Below are 22290 nucleotides of genomic sequence, written 5' to 3'. Positions count from 1 at the left end.
GACGCCATGTCTGTGAGCTGTCTGGACAGCTGCTGGAAGTGCAGGAGGACAGAGGGTGGAGCCCAGGCACACAGCTGCTCTGCACATTCACTTACTGAATGATTTGCAGGAGGAATGGGACACATACCTGGTAGCAGCCAGAGAACTCATTGCTAAATGTTTTTCTAAAGAACACCTGAAAAGGATTATACAGAATATCCTGCATTGTTAAACTATGGCAACACATTGTTTCATGGCCCCTGTCCTGGTGTCATAAAGTCCTACAGAAATATTATCCAGGGATATAGACAACAGTTGATGTGAGGTCAGTATTGCACATTATCAGGCTACAATATGCCCACCTGTACTAGACACGCCGTTTCCTATTCCAGAGAGAAATACAGAGGAATAGACAGACCATTAAAGGCCATGTCTGCTTCTATAACTACCACTCACTCTCCCTCCAAGCTGAGCAATGTGGAAATGATACTTCAGAAAGCTGAACTCATTAGGAAAACACATAACAGGTTATCTGTGCTGGTATAAAGACGCCGGCCTGACCCGTAAGCGGCAGTCAGTGACATCATGCGGCTATTTCAGCGTCATTGAATGATTTATACCGGCGCTGTCTGCAGGAATGCAATCTTAACTCATTCTTATGGGAAGTTTGGGGTATCTTTGCTGAATATGGTTAGGGGCAGGAGTGGACCTCAAATTATGCAAATATACAAAAAAGCAACGTGATTTTACACATGTCCTTAAGGGGTACTCAGGACTTATAGTGCATAAGATACAAGTGCATGACAGGGAACTGAAACTTCATAACAATCTAAAAAGTGAAATAATAATATACTTTTTTTTAATAGAATCAGTTAATCGGTTATTGAAACACAAATCAGACAGGGAGCAGATATATTATAGAGGCAAGAAGTGAAGACCAGAAAAGGTTTATTTTTTATCAAATATACCAGACAGTCATCATGGAGAAGGTATAGACAGAACACAGAGGGAGACTAATGGATCGTCAGTGGAGGAATCATCTCTTTCTCCCAAAGCACAACATTGTGACACTTCTTTCTTCCTGTTGGGGTGAATGTGACTGGAAGAGACCTCAGACATCACTTCAGGAGTCTGCACCAAATAACAGAAAGGATAATTGGACACATCCCTGTTACTCTCAGGGACAGATCTGCCCATGGTAAGTAGAACAGTGACATCCTTAGAACCCACACAATTTGCAAGAGGCAGACATAAAATTTAACAAAAAAAAACCTCACAGAAACTGAAGAAAGTCAATATCGCTGCACCTATCGCACAGCAAATACAGCAAACTGTGAACTAAAAGCATAAGCAAAATGTCAACAAACAAATCAGCAAAATAAAGATAAAAAATGACAAAATGACAAAAATTTAAATTCTCAATCTTCGCTGCCAGTTTGTCTCACAACATCCAATTAACCTTCTACCCATCAAGTCTCCATCTAGATAACAACTAAGAAAAAACAACCTTTCCCAACAAACAATAATAGACATTTGAACAACTGAACTAAATTGAATGGAGGCTAGAAGTGAGAATCACGGATCTGCAGCCAACATTACACGTGCGCATAACATCAAACACTGGGGGCCCAGTGCTGGCACCTTCATATCTGGGTATGATGACTGCATGGGACAGTTGGATTGAGGGGTTAAACGTCTGTCTGAGCTATATACACTTTCCCCTGTCTACCAGGTCAGTTGTGGGTGAGGGATGAGCTATATACACGTTAGCTGAAAGTACTCATTAAAGCTTGGCGGTAATTATCACTATCCCCATCCTGCACCGTTCTCTTACAGTCACCTCGCACAGGGCGACATATCACATACATGACACTCCCTGTAGAGCAGAAGATATTAAGGTTTGTAGGACGAGCATCTGTGAGCACCATACAAGAGATTAGGCAGCTGGCAGAGCTGAACATATGAGACAGCGAGACAACTGTCCCTTGAGAAAGGAGAGAGCGATCAGAGCAGGATGAAAGTCTTAGATACTGTCAGAGAGTAGAATATGCTGCACAGAAATTACATTTAGAGACAGCACAGAGCATAAAGACTCTTATACTAATCATGTTCCATAAATACACGCACAGCAATATAAATATATGCATGAAAAGAAAACAGTGTGCAAGTATCTGTCCCACCACGGGCTTTGTTAGTGAATACGTATGAAATTAACAACTGGGTACCCCACATAATCATGCCCCTCTATCCATCACCCCTCTCTGTATTATTTTGCCTTGATAAACATATGTGGCTGGGAAAGACCAAGTAACAGAAGAGGAGAATATAATCGGATGAATTCTGCACTGTTTAGTTTGTTTACATTGGTAAATACAGTTGGGCCTCATTCATAAAGCACATCACAAAATTCCCTGGAGGGTCCACCCAGCGCAGAGCAAGGTGCCCCTTGACCTCTGCAGAAGTCAAACCTCCTGTCCAGTCACTACACAACTGTTCATAGTGTATGGCTTTAATGACTTGTGAGAGCGAGGGAGATTGGTACAGAGTGTAATATACACAATATAAATATATATATATATATATATATATATATATATATATATATATATATATATATACACACACACACACACACCACTTTTGCGTGACCTTTTTAATGACATTGGAGTGTGTTTCACCTGACGTACATCATGTGTCCCAGTAAAAGTACAGCATGAGACCTTAAGGCCACCAGCTCAGGGCCCTGGCCATACATTCCTCCACACAGCACAAAACACCCCTTAAAAACAGGCCCAGCCTCCCACTTTGTCTCATTTTACTAATTTCACCCAGCAAAATGAAAACTCATTTCAAAACTGCTCTGCAAAATTGTGTGCACCCCCCATACTTGGCTTGAAACCCCCCACTCCTCTACTCAGCCTGTGCAAACTTCTGTTCCTCTGCAAATGCCGCCAGCTCTGCAAATCTGTGCATCTTGCTGCAAATCTACATGTACAGTGGGAGAGTTGTGTTCATACATGGGATATACCTTCCCAGATACAATCACTAGACGCAGCAGCTCCAACACCCAACAAGGTGGAAGGGTCGTCCACTGCAAATAAAACTTAATATAGAAATATATATTTTAGGCATAGAAACACTTACTACCTACTAATGTCACTCACAATGTGTATTTTTAGATATAAAGTGATTAAGTAAGCCACAAGAGACATTGCTGCCTGATATGTAGCGTGTATTACAGCTCAGTTGTAGGTAAGACATATTTCAGCAATATTCCTAATAGAATCTGCAATAAGGGAGAGCAGCATGAGCGGAATGCAGGGAGGGGATGGAGTGGTTGGTCTATGAGTCAGGTACTCCCTGTATGACTGCTCTGTGGTCAGATTCTTCAGTAATCTCTACAAATCTCTGGAATGACATATTGCTACTATCTGTGTGCAAAGGGGTAACCTAGTGGGTCAACAGCAATGAGTACCAGCCGGACACAGTTAGTTCTCTGTAGGTAAAACGTCACATAGTGATGGTGAAGAGACGTAACCCCGCAGTAATGTAAAACATTTCCTTTGAGGAACACAAGTGACAAGATCTACGCCAGGAGAATGCCAGGGACATAGCTATACCGTCAGTAGTTCAGTGACTTGTGCTCTGCATGCCATCATAACGTCTGTATTATAAACTAGAGGAGTAAAATGATTTGGCAGATATAAATCCTACAACACAAAACAATAGTAAAAAGTGTACCTGACATATATAAACAGTAGAGGCAGCCATTTTGTGGACTAAACCAGCATGCCTATCAATTCACTAGGAACCAGTGACATCACTGAGAAAGCAGTCTGTCACTAGGGACCAGTGACATCACTAAGAATGCAGCCTATCCAGTCACTAGGAGCCAGTGACATCACTGAGAGTGCAGCCTATCCAGTCACTAGGAGCCAGTGACATCACTAAGAATGCAGCCTATCCAGTCACTAGGAACCAGTGACATCACTGAGAATGCAGCCTATCCAGTCACTAGGAGCCAGTGACATCACTGAGAATGCAGCCTATCCAGTCACTAGGAACCAGTGACATCACTGAGAATGCAGCCTATCCAGTCACTAGGAACCAGTGATATCACTGAGAGTGCAGCCTATCCAGTCACTAGGAACCAGTGACATCACTAAGAATGCAGCCTATCCAGTCACTAGGAGCCAGTGACATCACTGAGAGTGCAGCCTATCCAGTCACTAGGAATCAGTGACCTCACTGAGAGTACAGCCTATCCAGTCACTAGGAGCCAGTGACATCACTAAGAATGCAGCCTATCCAGTCATTAGGAACCAGTGACATCACTGAGAGTACAGCCTATCCAGTCACTAGGAACCAGTGACATCACTGAGAATGCAGCCTATCCAGTCACTAGGAGCCAGTGACATCACTGAGAGTGCAGCCTATCCAGTCACTAGGAGCCAGTGACATCACTGAGAGTGCAACCTATCCAGTCACTAGGAGCCAGTGACATCACTGAGTGCAACCTATCCAGTCACTAGGAACCAATGACATCACTGAGAGTGCAGCCTATCCAGTCACTAGGAGCCAGTGACATCACTGAGAGTGCAGCCTATTCAGTCACTAGGAACTAGTGACATCACTGAGAGTGCAGCCTATCCAGTCACTAGGAACCAGTGACATCACTGAGATTGCAGCCTATCCAGTCACTAGGATCCAGTGACATCACTGAGAATGCAGCCTATCCAGTCACTAGGAGCCAGTGACATCACTGAGAGTGCAGCCTATCCAGTCACTAGGAACCAGTTACCTCACTAAGAATGCAGCCTATCCAGTCACTAGGAGCCAGTGACATCACTGAGAGTGCAGCCTATCCAGTCACTAGGAGCCAGTGACATAACTGAGAGTGCAGCCTATCCAGTCACTAGGAACCAGTGACATCACTGAGAGTGCAGCCTATCCAGTCATTAGGAGCCAGTGACATCACTGAGAGTGCAGCCTATCCAGTCACTAGGAGCCAGTGACATAACTGAGAGTGCAGTCTATCCAGTCACTAGGAGCCAGTGACATCACTGAGAATGCAGCCTATCCAGTCACTAGGACCCAGTGACATCACTGAGAGTGCAGCCTATCCAGTTACTAGGAACCAGTGACATCACTGAGAATGCAACCTATCCAGTCACTAGGAGCCAGTGACATCACTGAGAGTACAGCCTATCCAGTCACTAGGAACCAGTGACATCACTGAGAGTGCAGCCTATCCAGTCATTAGGAGCCAGTGACATCACTAAGAATGCAGCCTATCCAGTCACTAGGAACCAGTGACATCAGTGAGAGCTGTCACAGATAACTAAAGAAACAAATACCTGTTCCAGTGTCTACCAAACAGCCCTCATCTGAAAGGGTGCGTATACAGACAGGTCCAGGTGTTACATGTGGCATGTTGTGATGGCTCTTCTGCTGCAAACGTCTATGGAAGGATCACGTGTTCCCATTCAATCCCTCAAATATACGTGCAAGATACCCCTGCTTGTCCTGCTCCTTCCAATAGCAGTTTGCTTTCTTCTGTGCTCATGCCCCCACAATGACTGGACTACACAGTGGCAGCACAGATGAACTGATGTTCCTCTTATAACCCGGAAAACACCAGACCCATTTAGAGTGGAAAAAAACCAAAAAAAAAACAAACACACCTTGCAAAGCCACCATGGATACATATAGCACAGAAATGTCTCTGTATGTAAACCGGACTTTGTGCCAAATGAACAATGACTAGAACGTGGAGCCAATAGTGTGACAGTGGTCTGACTATAGTCAGGAAGACACTGGTGCTGTATTACACTGTGTGTGGTCACTTGTACTATACAATTACTGCCCACTGTAACAACTTGTTGGTTGTTTCCATGTACTCAATTCATTCAATATTATGATCTTTTTACTCTAATTTTAGGATCAGCAGTTAAGAACATATTTATGTTCCCTAAATAATAATTTGATGTTGCAAAATTAGTTTCAGATCGTGAGGCATCTCCATGATATGCTTATAATAACTGCTATTATACTGGTGGTCAGCACGATAATGGGTAGTAATGACAAGCACATCACATTGTAATGGATAGCGAAAAATGGACATAATTTTATACCATGAGAAAAATTTACAATGACTCAACAATAATGATACTTCTGTCAGGGAAATTCAGTCACGTTGATATCAAGCATTCCCCTCTCTGAAAGGGTTAACATTGGACATTTAAATAGAACAATTCAGCTGTCATGGACCTGCACCCTAGCATGGCACCTGTTGCCACTCTACATAGCATCGTCCATGTGTTGGACATTTAACTTTTTAAATCTCCACTGAGTCAGCTGTGCCTCAGTCTGCACACACAGCCCCAAGAGAACCAGTCCACTTCCACGAGCACTGGAACATTTTAGCCATCTTTTTAGCGTCTTATATTACCATGGGCTCTATAGTGGCAAAGCTTCTCTTACCAACCATCAGCAGCCTGGCGTTCCTGCCAACTATCAGCATAGCAGCAAAGAGGAAGTTCCACATGGAAGCTATGATTTATTTCTTCACCATGTTTTTCATTGCGGTAAGGAAACTATTTTTCTATTTTGAGAAAACATATAGCGGTATATTTACTAAGCTAGGGGTTTGAAAAAGTGGAGATGTTGCCTATAGCAACCAATCACATTATAGTTGTCATTTATTTAGTGCATACTACAAAATGTCAGCTAGAATCTGATTGGCTGCTATAGGCAACATCTCCACTTTACCAAACCCGCAGTTTAGTAAATATACCCCCAGGACTTATATAATAGCATGGTGTAAATAGAACAATCTGCTGTACCCCACATCTTTCCCCTTCAGTATAATGTGTCACTCTGGGAGTCGTGTAACTGTTATGAACGTTTAGTAACTGTAAGACTGCACCGTTTACAGACCCAATGAATTTTCAGATTACAGGAGGGACGAAGGCAAAATAATAAACAGTACAAATAGCAGTTGTGCTGTCCCATTAGACTGAACCAGCTTTACTATTACTTAGAATAGAGATCTCTGATCATTGTTACATTCACTTTCCAATAGGTTATGTACATTAAATGCCCTGGTAAAAGCAATGCTTTGGAAAATATAGCACTATGAAAGAGGGTAACAGTGAGCAGGAGGGTGGTAGAGATAGGAGGCCTGATTCATTAAGGAACTTAGGCAAGAATTTGAGTAAGTTTTCTTACTTAAGTTTTCTGGACAATGTTACAATACAAGGGGTGTAAATTAGTTCATTATTTTGCACACAAGTTAAATACTGGCTGTTTTGTCATGTAGCATACAAATACCAGCTTTAAATTTCAGTGTACAAATAAGCTATAAAGTATTTGTGTGTTACATGAAAAAACAGCCAGTATTTAACTTATGTGCAAAATAATAAAGTAATTTACACCCCTTGTATTGTAACATGGTTTTGTCCAGAAAACTTATTCAAATTCTTGCCCAAGTTCCTTACTGAATCAGGCCCAAGGTCATTAAAAGGTTGGGAACCTTAAGGTAAGGTAATAGTAAACCAATAATCAACTAAAACTACAACACTAAATTAAATCACTACTTTAACACAATTATGTTGGCACAAAGGGGAAGACGGGCACTACTGTGAGTCAGGCCAATAGTCATCTATTAAACAGGATAGTCCCAACAAGTAGAGCAGATAAAGGATACACATATAAAACTACATGGCTACATTACAATAGTTGCACACTGTGGTACATACTACATGTGTATTCTCCTTCAGTCAGTGAATCAGCAGACAGACATTTACACAGTAGAGGGACAATGACTGGGGAGAACAGCAATTGCCCGTATTGCTTACACATACACAACAGTTGGTACATGGTCTGATAGCCAAGCATCTTTAAAGCCCTTTAAACATGTGCTGTATCTGTCAGCTGTGCTCTTTGAACAGACCAGGGCAGTCTTTTGGGATTTCTTAAGCAAACAACAACTGTCCCCACCCCTCCCTCTCACTGCCCCTCTGCTAACCACCGATGATCCCTGTCTTTACAGATTTACCATGCCTGCGACGGTCCTGGGCTATCAGTGATTTGCTTCATGAAATATGATCTCCTGGAATACTTTAGTGTCTACGGGACAGCGTTGTCCATGTGGGTGTCTTTACTAGGTAAGCTTGATGTGATGTTATAGTGACACTAGGGATGGTTCTCCAACTCCGAGGATCATAGCAGCCCAAACATACCAAGAGTGTCTGACATTGTACTGAACTCTGTCTATTGTATCGTCTAACAGATGGAACAGACACAATACAATACATATTTTACAACATACATATTGATGGTTGCTATACACACATGTATTTATCTTGCGAAGGTTACATAGTGTCTTTCCTAGAATATGATGTCTTGTATTATATATTACTACACGGATACTATGCCCAAGTTCCTGACAGTGGTATGCTCCAGGCCTTCACCATGCATCTCACTTTCCCGTCACCTCTGGTTTCCAAACAATTTGAAAGCCAGAAACACGGTCAGGTTAAGTTGGATTTCAATACACCAATGTCCGTCCAGTTACATATATACATGAAGGCTCGTGTCTTTAGTATGAGCCCCCAGATGACAGTCTGTTATCTCTTTAGCATTGGCTGACTTCGATGAACCCAAGAGGTCCACGCTGGTGATGTTTGGTGTCCTCACCATTGCAGTGAGGATATATCAGGATCGATGGGGATATGGGGTCTACTCGGGTCCTATTGGGACTGCTGTGCTGATGATCTCAGTTAAATGGGTAAGTCATTTAACCCCATGATAACACTATAAGCAGCCATTCTTTGGGCTGTAGGATAATGCAGCCAATGACATCACTGAGAATGAACCTTATGTCTTAGTCACGTCCCCGATTCCTAGCGACGCGATAGGCTGCTTCCGCTGTGTGTACATCACGTTACACTTGTGGGTGCTCTCTGACGCTACATTCTGTGTATATACTGACAGCCATTACTAATATCCAACGTACGTTTTTGCATTAATTTTTTTTCCAGCTAACAAAAATGAAGGAGAAGAAAGGGCTGTACCCGGATAAGAGTGTGTACACTCAGCAGATTGGACCTGGCTTCTGCTTTGGAGCTCTGGCGTTGATGCTGCGCTTCTTCTTTGAGGTACTGTCCCACATAACGGCTCTGCCTACCAGTCATCTGGTGTAGAAGATAAACATTATTCCTATCTGAAATGGACAGTGTTAACCTAACAAGTAACGGCTTCTGATCGAGCCTTTACGGGATTGCAGATTGAGAAGGAGAGTTCAGCTCACTATCAGACATATTTATTACTCACCGGATTTTAACGACGATCCCTTTCACTCCTTATCGCAAAGATAAGGAGTGAAATATTGTCAGTATTTATTAAAACTTTCAACAGGAACGGCAGTCACGAAAAACTGCTGTTCCCACGAAGAACCCTCTCCTCTCTTTTCTATGGTCACTATCGTAAAGTGACCACCTCTGCGATAGTGACCGGAGGGGAGAGCAGGTAAGTTGTGATCTGAAGATCCGTCTACCACAATGCTCTCCCCATAGGGCTCAATGGCTAACGCCAGCTTCATAGTGCAAAAGTTCCAAAAGTCTTTGATTTTCGGAACTTGTTACATAGTGCAGGATAGCAGTCCTCAGACATCTATGGGGACTTCTTTGGAATTCAAAGAAAAAGGCGAAGCTGCAGATATCTACGATATATCTGCTGCGATGCCTTATTAATAAATGAGAACTTTACGTTAATATGTGGCTGTCCCCTGAAAACTGACATTTATTATTTTGTCCTAAAATAATGCTCATTCACAGTTTAAGTAAGTCGTGAGAATGAGGGGACATTGAGTTTTAATTCTTGTGTCACTATTGTACATTTAAATGTTTATAATACACTGGTCAAATTGTGCTTTTCTATATAATGTACACTTGATTCATGCACTGAAATTATAGAGGGGCTCCCGATCTCTGCCTATTCCAAGCACGTGTAAAAATCATTTCAGCATCCCTGTTAATCTGGGGGTGCGACCAAAATGTTCAGTATCCACCCCTGAATATCTTACCCCATAACACGAGGTGCACAGAGCCTGCATCCATCAGAAGATGCTCCCAGCTACTCCTATCAGCAGATGCTTCCTTTAGTCATTACTGATGCTCTAAAAGGGAGCATTGGCACAAATGTAGGCACATGACGTACTCGGCAGGCCAACATTTCTGCACCTTCATAAATGACCCTTCAAGTCTCCTCAGAAGTGCGACAGACTCATCACAGACATTAATGAATGATAATCATAGCTCAACTGTCTTCATTAGCCAAACCCCATAGTACCAAAGTGGCCTGCTTGTAACCATTATTATTATTATTATTATTAATATTTATTTATAAGGCGCCACAAGGCATCCGCAGCGCCGTACAGAGACAAACAAAATCACAATACAATGGGAGACAGCACAGTACAGTAAGCACAGCAACTCAGTACGCTCAATGCACAGCTAGAGAGGGCGGGGAAGGGGGAGGGAGGATCCGCAAACGACGGGGCCCAAGAAGGAGGGCGCGGAAGACAGGGAGACCCCCAGGGGGGAGGAGGGAGCGAGAGTGGACGTGGGGTGGAGGACCCTCGAGGAGGAGGGCTAAGTAGCTGGAGAGCAGAGTTAGAAGTGGTGGAAACAGGAGGAGAGATGGCCCTGCTCAGAGGAGCGTACAATCTAACCATACATTAGGATGTGTTACAGTGCCCCCCACTCCCTATATTAACCTTTTAATTTGTATCTCTAGGAATGGGACTATACCTATGTGCACAGTTTCTATCACTGCTCGCTGGCCATGTCCTTTGTTCTCCTACTTCCTAAGATCAACAAGAAAGCGGGAAACGGCGGAGACCCGGCCAAGATGGACTGTTCCACTCTCTGCTGCTGTGTGTGACACGTTCCCCGGTTCTCTCTTAGGGATTAAGACTCCTTATAATACATGAGGAGTTCATCTGAAAATCAGCTAACGGGGTCTCAGTCATCAGCTTCCTTCTGATACAGCTTTCAGATAGAAGACAAGACAACACTGATGTATCAACAACCAGTTTCAGTGTCCACCAATGCTCTAGGTTCTCATTATATGCGAGAAGGGCTGAAACTGTGCAGGAAAATCAAAGCTCAGTTCTGGAAGTTTCTTATTTCATAGGGTTAGGTCACTTACATGAAGGAAATGTTTTTGTAATGCTGTTTTATGAAAGAGAAAATCTTGGTAAGACTTATTTGAATCCATACTGTTTGTACATTTTAATTTTATATAGAGAATTGTATGTTTATTTGAGGATGTATCACAATTTGTGCACTATTTAAATAGCTTTTTTTATTGTTCTATTAAATTGAATTATGTTTTAATCTATGTGAGTTCATCCACGTGCAGACTCTTTGTTATATGTAATTATCTGAAACAACAGGAGTGGGAGACACAAGAACCATGTGGATGAGTGAGACGCGTGTCATACATATGTATTACATATGTCAAGTGGGAGGGGCCAAGGTTGGTCGTATGTATATGTGAGAATGGGGATATTGGTGAGGTGTTGTAGTGCAGGATAATGGTGTAAAGGGATAATCGGGAGACTTGCAGCTTGTATCTGAAAGGAAAGATGTTATTTGTAGTAAGTTATCACCAATGTCATAGATCTTAGTCCAAGGCCTCACACACCATATATGGCTCTGATTTTGCCTAAAAACGTAGGACACTCTCACACAGCATAAATAGTACAATCCAGAAATGTTTCTGTGTCGTACAGCTCTAGAGAAAACTCTGTACACACAACTGTGAGGAAGTTGCAAATTACTCCTAGGGACATATTCAGTCCAGTGTGATGTGGACGTCCCCGAGACACATCACGCCAATGTTATGGCGGGAATCTCCGCACCTTACAGAGCAGAAACATGAGCGGAGATTCCTACCATAATGGCTGGCAATGTACACAGCAGACACCGCCAGCAATCTGATGGGGTCATGGAGTCTATGATTGTCTCAGATGTGCCCAGGTCATAGAAGGTGGGATTGTGTAGTAGATGTGATAATTATAAGGAGAACAGTGTTTACTTGAAGAAGTGGGACTTTGTGGCACAAAAATGGAAACAATTTTCTGGGCTTTACTATAACAAGAATGAATAATATTGAATTCAGCAACTCAACATTACATATGTGATAATGAGTCATGAGAGACACTGCCAGAGACAATGTTTTTGCATTGTCTTATTTGTTTGTGTCTTGTACATTGTTGTATAAATATAAGCACTGACTCATTACACTAGCTCAAGTCTGTTTCTTAACAAACCGACAGGACATTGCTCTCCTGCTTATATTCTAGTAATTCTTTTCATTCTATTCCATAGAAAGGACATTTCAAAATACATTGCTAAGCTTTGCAGAGCTGTTAGTATACAAATAACGCTACTATTTCAGAATAAAGCATCACAATGAGGCATAATGTTCACCCCACACTACAATATTACCAATGATATCAGTGGACCAGAGCTGGATCACCCTCTAGGTAACTTATGCTCCCACATGGGCTTTGTACTGAGGGGTCTGCATTACCCCAACCCATTTTTAAGGCTTTTTCTTTAGATTTATAGAGGCCTGGATTATACCCTTTCCACTCAGGTCCAATCTCCCGGAGGTTGAGCTATGGTAAAGGCATATTGGCAGATAATGACAAAGGGGTGACAAACCAATAACTCGCCAAGGGCCCCATCTTAACCTGTTTATTGATTTTTTTTTTATTATTATAAAAAATGGCTTGGAAAAATAAGATTGAGATTACATAATGCCATGGGCTAGAAGGCACCAGGACATGTAACACAAATATGTTATAATCACTGAAATATTTAATCATGTTTATTAATTGTGAAAAAGTAGGGGGGGGCTTCAGTAAATTGTTAAAAAAAAGTCAGCATTACTTCTTAAATTACCATGTACTGATTGTTTCATGATAATTTGTCATTGTCTGTACTTTGCTACTGCTCTGCACTACTATTTATAATAAACAAAGATAATGGAACTATGTACTCTACTAACTCAGCTCTCTAGATACGCTTGTATTACATTGTGTCTGACCAACTATACATTTGAATTTGTTTCATTAAATCATATTTAGGTGTTTCCTAATTTGCTGGTTTCCAGTTCCAGTTCTAACTGTATGGGACCTTTTACATGTAAAGTGTGGGTGTTACTCACAAATGACTTTATATAAGGCAGCCGTCATCTCCTGGACCTCCTCACTGGCAGTGGCCTCGCTGACACAGGTGCTAGGGAGCTCTATGGGGAGAGTCATCGCAAATCATCTTTTAAAATTGGAGGGCAAAATTTACTTATGAATCATGAAGGCAACTGTTCAATCTTACCCTGATTTTCCAGTGCAATTCTGTTAACTTACTGCCCATCTCTTAAAGGGCCTAAAGGCTGATGACAGAGCACAAAACTGAAATAGCAAAGCTCAGCAATTCAATTATTTCCTTTTCAACTTGTATCACTGGCCATGTCTGAGTGTGATTACACCAGTCTATACATAGCATGTATCTTACCTAGGAGGATGCCACTCAGATTCAAGCTTCTGCACTACCCACAGTGATGTAAGAGAGAAGCTCTCTGCCCCGGATTCACTGTGGACCAACCCAGTTTCCACTGGGAATGAACCCAATTTGGTTTGGGGTAGGATCAGAATCCTCAGCAAGATGTCCTTACTATGGTATTTTCCTGAATTCTCAGATCTACAATCCAAGCAAACACTTTCATCAAGATCTAATAATACAACACTTGTATCGCTCCACACGGTCAGAGATGCACTCGCTCTGCACTAGAGTCTGTTCCGTCCAACAGCTAAGGGTCTAGAATACACTATGTACAAAATAAGGATTGCCCTAGAAGAAATGGGGGAAAAGGAAATGGCAGTCACTCTTTCCTATAATGTCTGGTTTAAATTATCCTTAAGACTTCAGTATGTGTCTGAATCAAGGAACAGATTTATAAATTATATTATAGGCGATCCATGTTGTCTCCCCATCATCTTCAGGTCTATGTTGGCGTTAATGCTCCCACACCTTGTGAAACGGTCCCAGATTAGTGAAATCCTGGATGGAGATCAAAGATCCAATACTGGCTCTTACTGACATTACCATTCCCCTCTCAACAGAGTTTTTCTTTTGCCCCTACCAATTCTATGTACCTGTAAGTAATTAAGAAAATTTGACACATCTACAGAGCTGTCTGGGTCCCTAGTTCTCGCTTGATAAACAGAGTTTGGTATATTTACGAGGAGCATTACAAGTGTCGTGAACATCCCATCTAAAAGCTTTGATACAATGTGTCACGCATGAATACGTTCTAGTGTGATCCACAGGTGGCATTGACAACCCTCACATGACTGGTACATCCATCCAGCCAACCAGATCCCTGCAGCTTTTACTACTCTTTCATCAGCAGGCATTCTCTTCACCCCTTCCATCTGAATGGGATCTGTTACCCACCCCTCTCCCTCGATTTATTTCCCTAGTGGGCACCTGTTACACAGAGTATTTGCTGGTCATGCTGTTAATCCATGCTTGCACCACACTGCAACATTGTTGTTTGTTTTTTTTTAAATAAGTTTTTATTGGGTTTTAATAACACAAACAGGTTATAAATGCAGATTCAACAAAATGGAGTATTCGGCTATTGGCAATAACAAAATGACATCATGGCACCAGGCCACGATATGCTTAGAAACCAAGAAAAAGAATATGCCAAATCATACATATATCTGCTCATAACCTCATAACATATAACACGCAGACAAAGACGAAGGGAGAGAAGGGAAAGGTAGCCACATTGGGAGGGAGGGAGGGTGGGGGAACTAAACAAAAATCCTCGCTTAAGACCTCAGTTTAGTGCTCCGCTAACCTGACAATTTGTATATCTACAAAACCTAAAACAAACCCATATGGCCCTCCTTACCAAGCCAGTATTAGGGTGCTAACTAAGAACCAATCCAATCAATTGGTCTCACCTGAGATCGGGGATTCTGGAGAGTCTAAAAGGTTTAACCATGGAACCCAAATGGCATAATACATTTCTAAAGAATCTGTGGCTGAAAGGTGCATCTCATCCATGATCCTATAACATTCCATTCTATTAGACCAGTCTCGAATACTCAGAGGCGAAGTTGATCTCCATTTCACTGGGATTACTGCCATAGCAGCCGAGATTATAAATTTTAAAAGAGATTTTTTAAAGCGCGATAGCGGCATATCCACTTTATTTAATAGCCAAAATACCGGAGTGTTGGGTATACTTTGGCCCAGCAACTTCCACGTGGTGCTCACAACCCGGGACCAGAAAGTTTGCAATATGGGGCAATCCCACCAGATATGCAAAAGAGAACCAGGTCCCTGGTTACATCTCCAACAGGTGCCGGGCACCCTGCGGAAGACCTTCGCCAAATGAGCCGGGCATCTATACCACCTGGTAAGTACCTTATAATGTGTTTCTAGAATTGAAACGTTAGGAGAACACACATGAGCTGCCTGGAAGATTTTGGACCAGTCCTTCTCTTGTAACTCAACTCCTAGATCTCTCTCCCATTCTGTAATAAATTTCTGGGGGAGACACAAATAGATATTCTACCAAAAACGTATATATGGTTGATAGGGAATGTGGAGGATAGGGTGACCTGCAACACAGAGATTCAAAAGCCGTTAAGCTCCTAGAAGTGTATTGTCTTGGAAGACCTGACGACAGGAGGTGTTTAATCTGGCAACATTGTTTTATGTTCAGTTGCCAGACTTAATAGGACACAATCATCAGCACATCCTCACCAGCTCAGGCGATATCAAATTGCTCTTTAAACTTAGCATGAAGAACGGTGCCAACTGTATATATTTTATTCTCAGCACTAAAAGAAACACATACTATAATAAATAGCTTTTACATAATTTCTCCCAATCATATAATTAATAAATACCTGAAATATACCCCAAAATGTATTCATCCCGGTCTTATGAGAATATAGATGACAAATATACGTACTGAATTCCGACGCAGTTATAGCGCCCAGGAACAAAAGAAAACATTTAGCTGAACAAGTTTTCTTTTTGCAGGGGTGGTGTACAAGGTGCTCTTCCCCTGCCCCTGCCCCCCAGTGATCTATAGCTTTTGTGTTACAAGACTATTGTGCCCTGATAAGGTCAGCAAGTATGATCTGCCCTGCAGTTACATGCACCACTTCTGTATACACACAAGCACATGTATGTTACACTGGGAGCTGCTTATTCTACACAAGAGATTTAAATCCAGCAATGTTGAGCCATTGCTAAAAGCTGCATTCGCTACGGTGGCACATTTAAGCAGCCATGTGTGTGTGTGCCAGTGGAGTGGTAACCAGGAATAACACCTGGCAGAGGCAGGTCAGTTATGTGGACGGCGAGCTGCCAGACCAGCAATTGTTAAAGATTAGGGTGTGGGGGAAATAGGTGAAAGAATCCATCAAAGCTTGAAAAATACTCCTAATGGTTTAAAAAGTGCCTTGATGGAAGCGGCCAGGAAGTGGGAGGGGGACGCTGCACCTGTCATTTCACCATGGTGTTACTGAGCAAATTTATTGGTCTATTGAATACTAATAAAAAAGAAATTACTGGCAGTTCTGTCTGAGGCCACGTATACGGCATCATGGGCTACACCTCAGTGTGTTCTTAGCTCCCTGCAGTCTATAGCAGATGAAACCATTACACAGGCCAGGTGCCATGCCAGCAAAGGGGGAGACGTATAGAATATAATCACAGTGCTGGGGAAGGGGTAGCAATAGCACAGACCGCCGTCATGTACCACACTGCTGACAGTTATTGTGTCCCCCACATGCGGTTATTCGGCATGACTGACCAATGACTGGATCAGTGAGCAATACCCCCCACACAATGACAGCCAAATCCAGCGGTTCAGAAGCCAGAGCTGAACCAGCAGCACTTACACTTCTGGGGAAGAAGCAGAGGTCACCGTTTCACCAGGCTCTATAAGGATCCTTCTTTATAGATCTATCTCAATGTAACTTTTATTGGGTATAATGATTGCTTGGGCGCACACATGATGCTACGGTCGGTCATTTTACTTAGTGTTCACTTGGCTGGTCAGTTCTGTGTCTGCACAGCTTTACTCAGTACAGGTAAATATAGTGACCTCCCGTGTCGGAGGTTGTGATGAAGATGCCGGTGTTTGCAGCCCTGCAGACAAACAGGATAAACAGTAGCACTCCTATCGGCATCCTCTCACTTCATGAGACTATAATCTACACAATATGAGATCAGACTATGCAGCATTTATCAGAGGTAAAGTAGGCAGCTTATGTTCTATTATCAGTGTTAGGCGGTTAGATGCTCTGAACCAAGATCACGTGATACATACATGAATGTCATATGTTACACGTGAACAGTTGGTGCATTTACAGAAGGCATTATTCTGAACAAATATCCATATTTAGTTGATGTATGGATTGGGTAGTGAACATAAGAAAACAATGGAGGTCATTTACAAACAAGACCGGAGTGTGTAACATTACACACATTAGTCCGACCACCCGGGATGCACCACCCCTTTCATTCATTTAAACATAAAATACTGCTCGGTTTCGCCTTATTGAGGCCTTACATTTATGTCAAATCAGTTCACTGTCTTAAAAGAATGAGTGTGAGGAAACATTGAGAGCACTGTGTCTATACTGCACACGTGTGTTGTCCTATATAAGGGACATAAATGTCCTATTGAAGATACAAGCTCAGAACCAACCTTGGTCACTTCTGCGCACATGTAAAAGTCAAGTAAATGGCTCTGCGGCCTCCTGCTAACTTATTAACCCCCTTCCAACCCCAAATATCTGATTTCAATACAGAAGATGCTAAATTATGCACCCCCGCAGACAGCGCCAGGCTGCACGTACCCAGAGAAATGGGCACATACAGTATATTGCTGCAAAACCTATCATCATCACCATTGATTTATATAGCGCCACTAATTCTGCAGCGTTGTACAGAGAACTCACTCACATCAGTCCCTGCCCCATTGGGGCTTACAGTCTAAATTCCCTAATACACACACACACACACAGAGACAGACAGAGACAGACACACAAACTAGGGACAATTTGTTAACAGCCAATTAACCTACCAGTATGTTTATGGAGTGTGGGAGGAAACCCATGCAAACGGGGAGAACATACAAACTACTCACAGATAAGACCATGGTCGGGAATCAATCTCATGACCCCAGTGCTGTGAGGCAGAATTGCTAACCACTGAGCCACCGTGCTGCCCCATACCATTCTTATCCCAGATTGTGAATAAATAATGGTCTCTTGTACATTTGGGTAAAGTTGCAGCTGTTACACTAAATTCCCAACATGGAATAGGCTGATAAACGGGTGTGACAAATGGCATTTCAATGCAGCTTCCTAAAAAGAGGATTTTTGTACTTAGTTAAATCTCTTTCTCCGAGTCCATCTGGGGGACACTGCTACCTTGGGGTTGTCTGAGGGCGTTGGAGTTGGCACTTAAACAGTTAAGAGCTAAATTTGCTGCTGACTCCTCCCCTCTGCAGCCCCATCCACCTCAGTTACTACTAAAGTCCCAAGAAAAAAATGGGCAAGTCTAACTAACTAAAATAACAGCAAAAGGGAGGGAACGCAGTGTCCCCCAGATGGACTCGGAGAAAGAGATTTAACTAAGTACAAAAATCCTCTTTTCTCCATCATCCATTCTGGGGGACACTGCTACCTTGGGGACCTTCTAAAGTAGCCCCTCTAAGAGTGGGAATTAAGTGGTCTACCTGCTTGTAATACATTTTTGCCAAAATTGGCGTCCGAAGACGAAAAAATGTTGAATTTGTAAAACCGAGTAAAAGTATGGACAGAAGACCAGGTAGCTGCCCCACACAGTTGATCCGCAGAAGCTCCATGACGAGCAGCCCAAGATGCCCCCACCGCACGGGTAGAATGTGCCGTGACAACTCTGGGCACAGGCCGGTTCATACTCATATAGGCATGCCTAATGACAGACTTAATCCAGCGAGCAATTGTCTGTTTGGAAGCTGGCCATCCTCTCCTTGAGGAGTCGTAAAGCACGAAAAGAGAATCAGTTCTTCGACAAATAGAAGTCCTTTCCACGTATACTTTTAAAGCTCTGATCACATCCAGACTTATTGACAAAGACGGAGAAGAGGACTCTTCTTCCTTAAAAGCTGGAACCACTATTTCTTGATTCATATAGAAACTTGAAACCACCTTTGGCAAAAAAGACAGAATTGTCTTGAGGACTGCTCTGTCCTCATGGAAAATTAAGTAAGGAACTCTGCCCAAGACAAGATCTGTTCCGCCAAATGCATTGCTCATGCACTTTTTGTTCCTCCCTGACGATTTACATATGCCACTGCCGTAACATTGTCCGACTGTAGACGAACTGGTTTTCCTTGAAGGAAGGATTGCGCTCCTTGAAGGCCCAGTAACATGGCTCGTAATTCCAGAATATTGATTGGAAGATGAGCCTCCCTGCTGGACCAAAGTCCCTGTAGTCGGAGATGGAGAACCACTGCTTCCCATCCTTGCAGACTTGCATCTGTAGTCACTATGACCCAGTTTAATAGAACAAAGGATCTGCCTATTCTTAGATGATCCCGAACAAGCCACCAACCCAGAGAATCGCGAATCTTTTTGGAATGATGAATTCTCTGAGATTCCAGATGTAGGTGCGATCCTGACCACTGACCTAAAAGATTCCTCTGGGAGTCCCGAGAGTGGAATCGACCGTAGGGGAGAGTTTTGAATGCCGACACCATCAAACCTAGAATCCGCATGCCCAATTTCATTGAATGGGACGAGGATGGTTCATGAGTAGCCGAACAGAGTTCTGAATCGAGCAAATCTTTTGCTCTGGATGAAAAACCTTTTGAAGAGACGTGTCCATCAAAAGTCCCAGGAAGACCATTCATTGAGAGGGCTGTAGATGAGACTTTTGATAATTGATATCCATCTGTGTCGTTGCAGAAAAGTCAGGGACAAGGTAAGATGCTGAGACAGGAGCTTATACGATGGAGCCTTTATTAGCAAATCGTCCAGATATAGGATTATGTTTATTCCTTGAGCACGTATTTCCGCCACCATTACTGACATAATTTTTGTGAAAACCCTGGGGGCGGTAGAAAGACCGAAGGGAAGAGCCCGAAATTTAAAATGAGAGCTCCCTATCGAAAAACGAAGAAGAGACTGATGTCCCTCCAAATAGGGACATGTAGGTATGCGTCTTGAATGTCTATCGATGCAAGAAACTCAGAGGTTCCAAACCGTTTATCACCGAGCGGATTGATTCCATATGGAATTTAGTTACCCGAAGGTGAAGATTTAGATTTTTGAGGTTCAGAGTCGGCTGAAACGAACCGTCTTGTTTTGGAACCAAGAATAGGTTTGAGTAAAACCCCTTGCCTCTGACTTCCGGAACCTTGCAAATAATGCCTGCTGAAAGAAGAGAAGCGATCGATTGTAACATCGCATTTCTCTTGATGCAATCTTGAGGCAACTGAGTCTGGAAAAAACGTTGGGGGGGGGGGGGGGGGGGGGGGTAGGACCATAATGTCTAGGAAATAACCTCTGAAATTATTCCCAATATCCAAACCATCCTTGGTGGAAGCTGTCCACTGATCTTTGAATAATTGAAGTCGACCCCCCACCTCCGCAGCCGCTAGGAGAGGAGGAATCACTTCATGTGGAAGGCTTATCTGATGTCTTGGACGATGGAGGCCTCTTAGAGTAAGAACCCCCTCCTTTCTGAGATTGACCTCTAAGAGCGATTGGCTTACCCCTAATGGAGGACTGTCCTCTTGAAATTGAGCTACCACGAAAGGGCTGCAGTAAGGAACTGATCTGTGGAATTCTGGGTTTAGAAGAATTAGCTGGTAGGAAAGTACTTTTACCTCCAGTAGTCTGACTGATCAGATCATCTAATTCAGAACCGAATAGGACGGACCCTGAAAAGGTAACGCCTCCAAAGATCTTTTACATTCCAAGTCCGCATTCCATGAACGAAGCCAAAGCGTTCTTATAGCTGCCACTACTGAAGCAGAGACTGCATTCTGGGCTGCCTCATAGAGATAACCAGAAGCCTCTTTAAATGAAGGGCTAAAGGAAGGAATTCCGTATCCTGTAAACCTGCTACTAATTGGTCAGCACAGGACTCCATAGCTCTAGCCACCCACGCGGATGCAAACAAGGGTCTAAAAGAAGAGCCTGCTCAAAGAAAAAATATTTTTAGGAACCCTTCCAATCTACGATCAGTAGAATAGTGGAGAACCGCTGCGCCTGAACTTGCAAGGTGGTATGACAAGCCAGCCTAGCCACCGGAGTATCTACATTGGGGAGCTGTTCCCAGCGAGATACATCCTGCTCCTCTAGAGGATAAAGCATAGCATATCTACGAGGGACTGACAACTTCTTATCTGGATGTTTCCAGGCAGATTCAGCAATTTCCGTAAGTTCAGGGGAGGTAGGAAAGCAAATAGTTTTAGGCCTACTGCGCTTAAATAAACCCCTGGACGGGAAGAACTAAATCCTCTTCCATGGGATCAAGGGTCTGACGCACCGCTAACACCAAGTCCTGAATCCCTTGGTTTCTGGAATTATCATCCCAGCTACCTAATTGTACAGAATCTGAATCCTCTCCTACCTCGCCCCCCTCTCCAGATGAACCGTCAGAATCAGAAAGCAACAAAGGATGAGAATAGCGAGGGCACTTTGCTCTGGGAGCTAAACCTGTAGAAGAATCTAAGAAACTATTCAATATGTCCAAACGCTTCCCAAGGCGGATGATCATGCGGGTCCAGATTGAGATGTAGAGGGCTGTACCTGAGACAAGTCATGCACCAAACCGCCTGAGGTCCCAGTCTTAATTATTTCGCTAGAATTTGCAGAAGCAGAGCCAGAATCCACTCCAATTACAGTGAAATTTGTCTCTGTCTGTCTATTGATAAGCTGGGGGAGCATAGAAACAGACTGTGCCAAAGAGGAAACCCATACCGGTTCCTCCACCACGGCGGAAGGGCCACCCTGGGTCTGCTCGCCCTGGGCTCCCGAATCACACTCTGCACACAGCCCCTTAGTCCACTTGTCCTACTGGTAGTTTAGCAGAACATTTAGAACAAGAAAAATATTTAACGCTGACACTATTTCTTTTGTCAGACATTTTATATATAGAATTCCTCTCACAAATTAAATATAAATTTCCTGTGCTCTCTTTTTTA

At 42.9% G+C, this 22290-nt stretch overlaps 2 protein-coding genes across 5 annotated transcripts in view; one reads left to right on the top strand and one right to left on the bottom strand.

Moving 5' to 3' along the window:
- The window catches only part of LOC142101368 (ADAMTS-like protein 2), an 89726-nt gene that overhangs the window by 61720 nt on the left and 5716 nt on the right, over positions 1 to 22290 (bottom strand). For 3 of the 4 annotated variants that reach the window (XM_075185813.1, XM_075185814.1, XM_075185815.1), the window contains exon 2: positions 13222 to 13302. The exons of the other annotated variant lie outside the window; for it this stretch is intronic. The gene's annotated coding sequence lies outside the window, so the exon portion shown is untranslated. The remainder of the gene's footprint in view (positions 1 to 13221; positions 13303 to 22290) is intronic. 4 annotated transcript variants of the gene reach the window in all.
- On the top strand, positions 6365 to 11211 carry LOC142101739 (protein myomaker). The gene is made up of 5 exons (XM_075186131.1): positions 6365 to 6566; positions 8033 to 8147; positions 8622 to 8770; positions 9024 to 9140; positions 10780 to 11211. Exons 1-5 carry the CDS (start codon positions 6432 to 6434, stop codon positions 10924 to 10926), a joined length of 663 nt encoding a protein of 220 aa, XP_075042232.1. The 5' UTR covers positions 6365 to 6431; the 3' UTR covers positions 10927 to 11211.

This window comes from Mixophyes fleayi, chromosome 9, assembly GCF_038048845.1.
Source record: "Mixophyes fleayi isolate aMixFle1 chromosome 9, aMixFle1.hap1, whole genome shotgun sequence".
Lineage (NCBI taxonomy): Eukaryota > Metazoa > Chordata > Amphibia > Anura > Limnodynastidae > Mixophyes > Mixophyes fleayi.
This window is presented reverse-complemented; position numbering and strand designations above follow the sequence as displayed.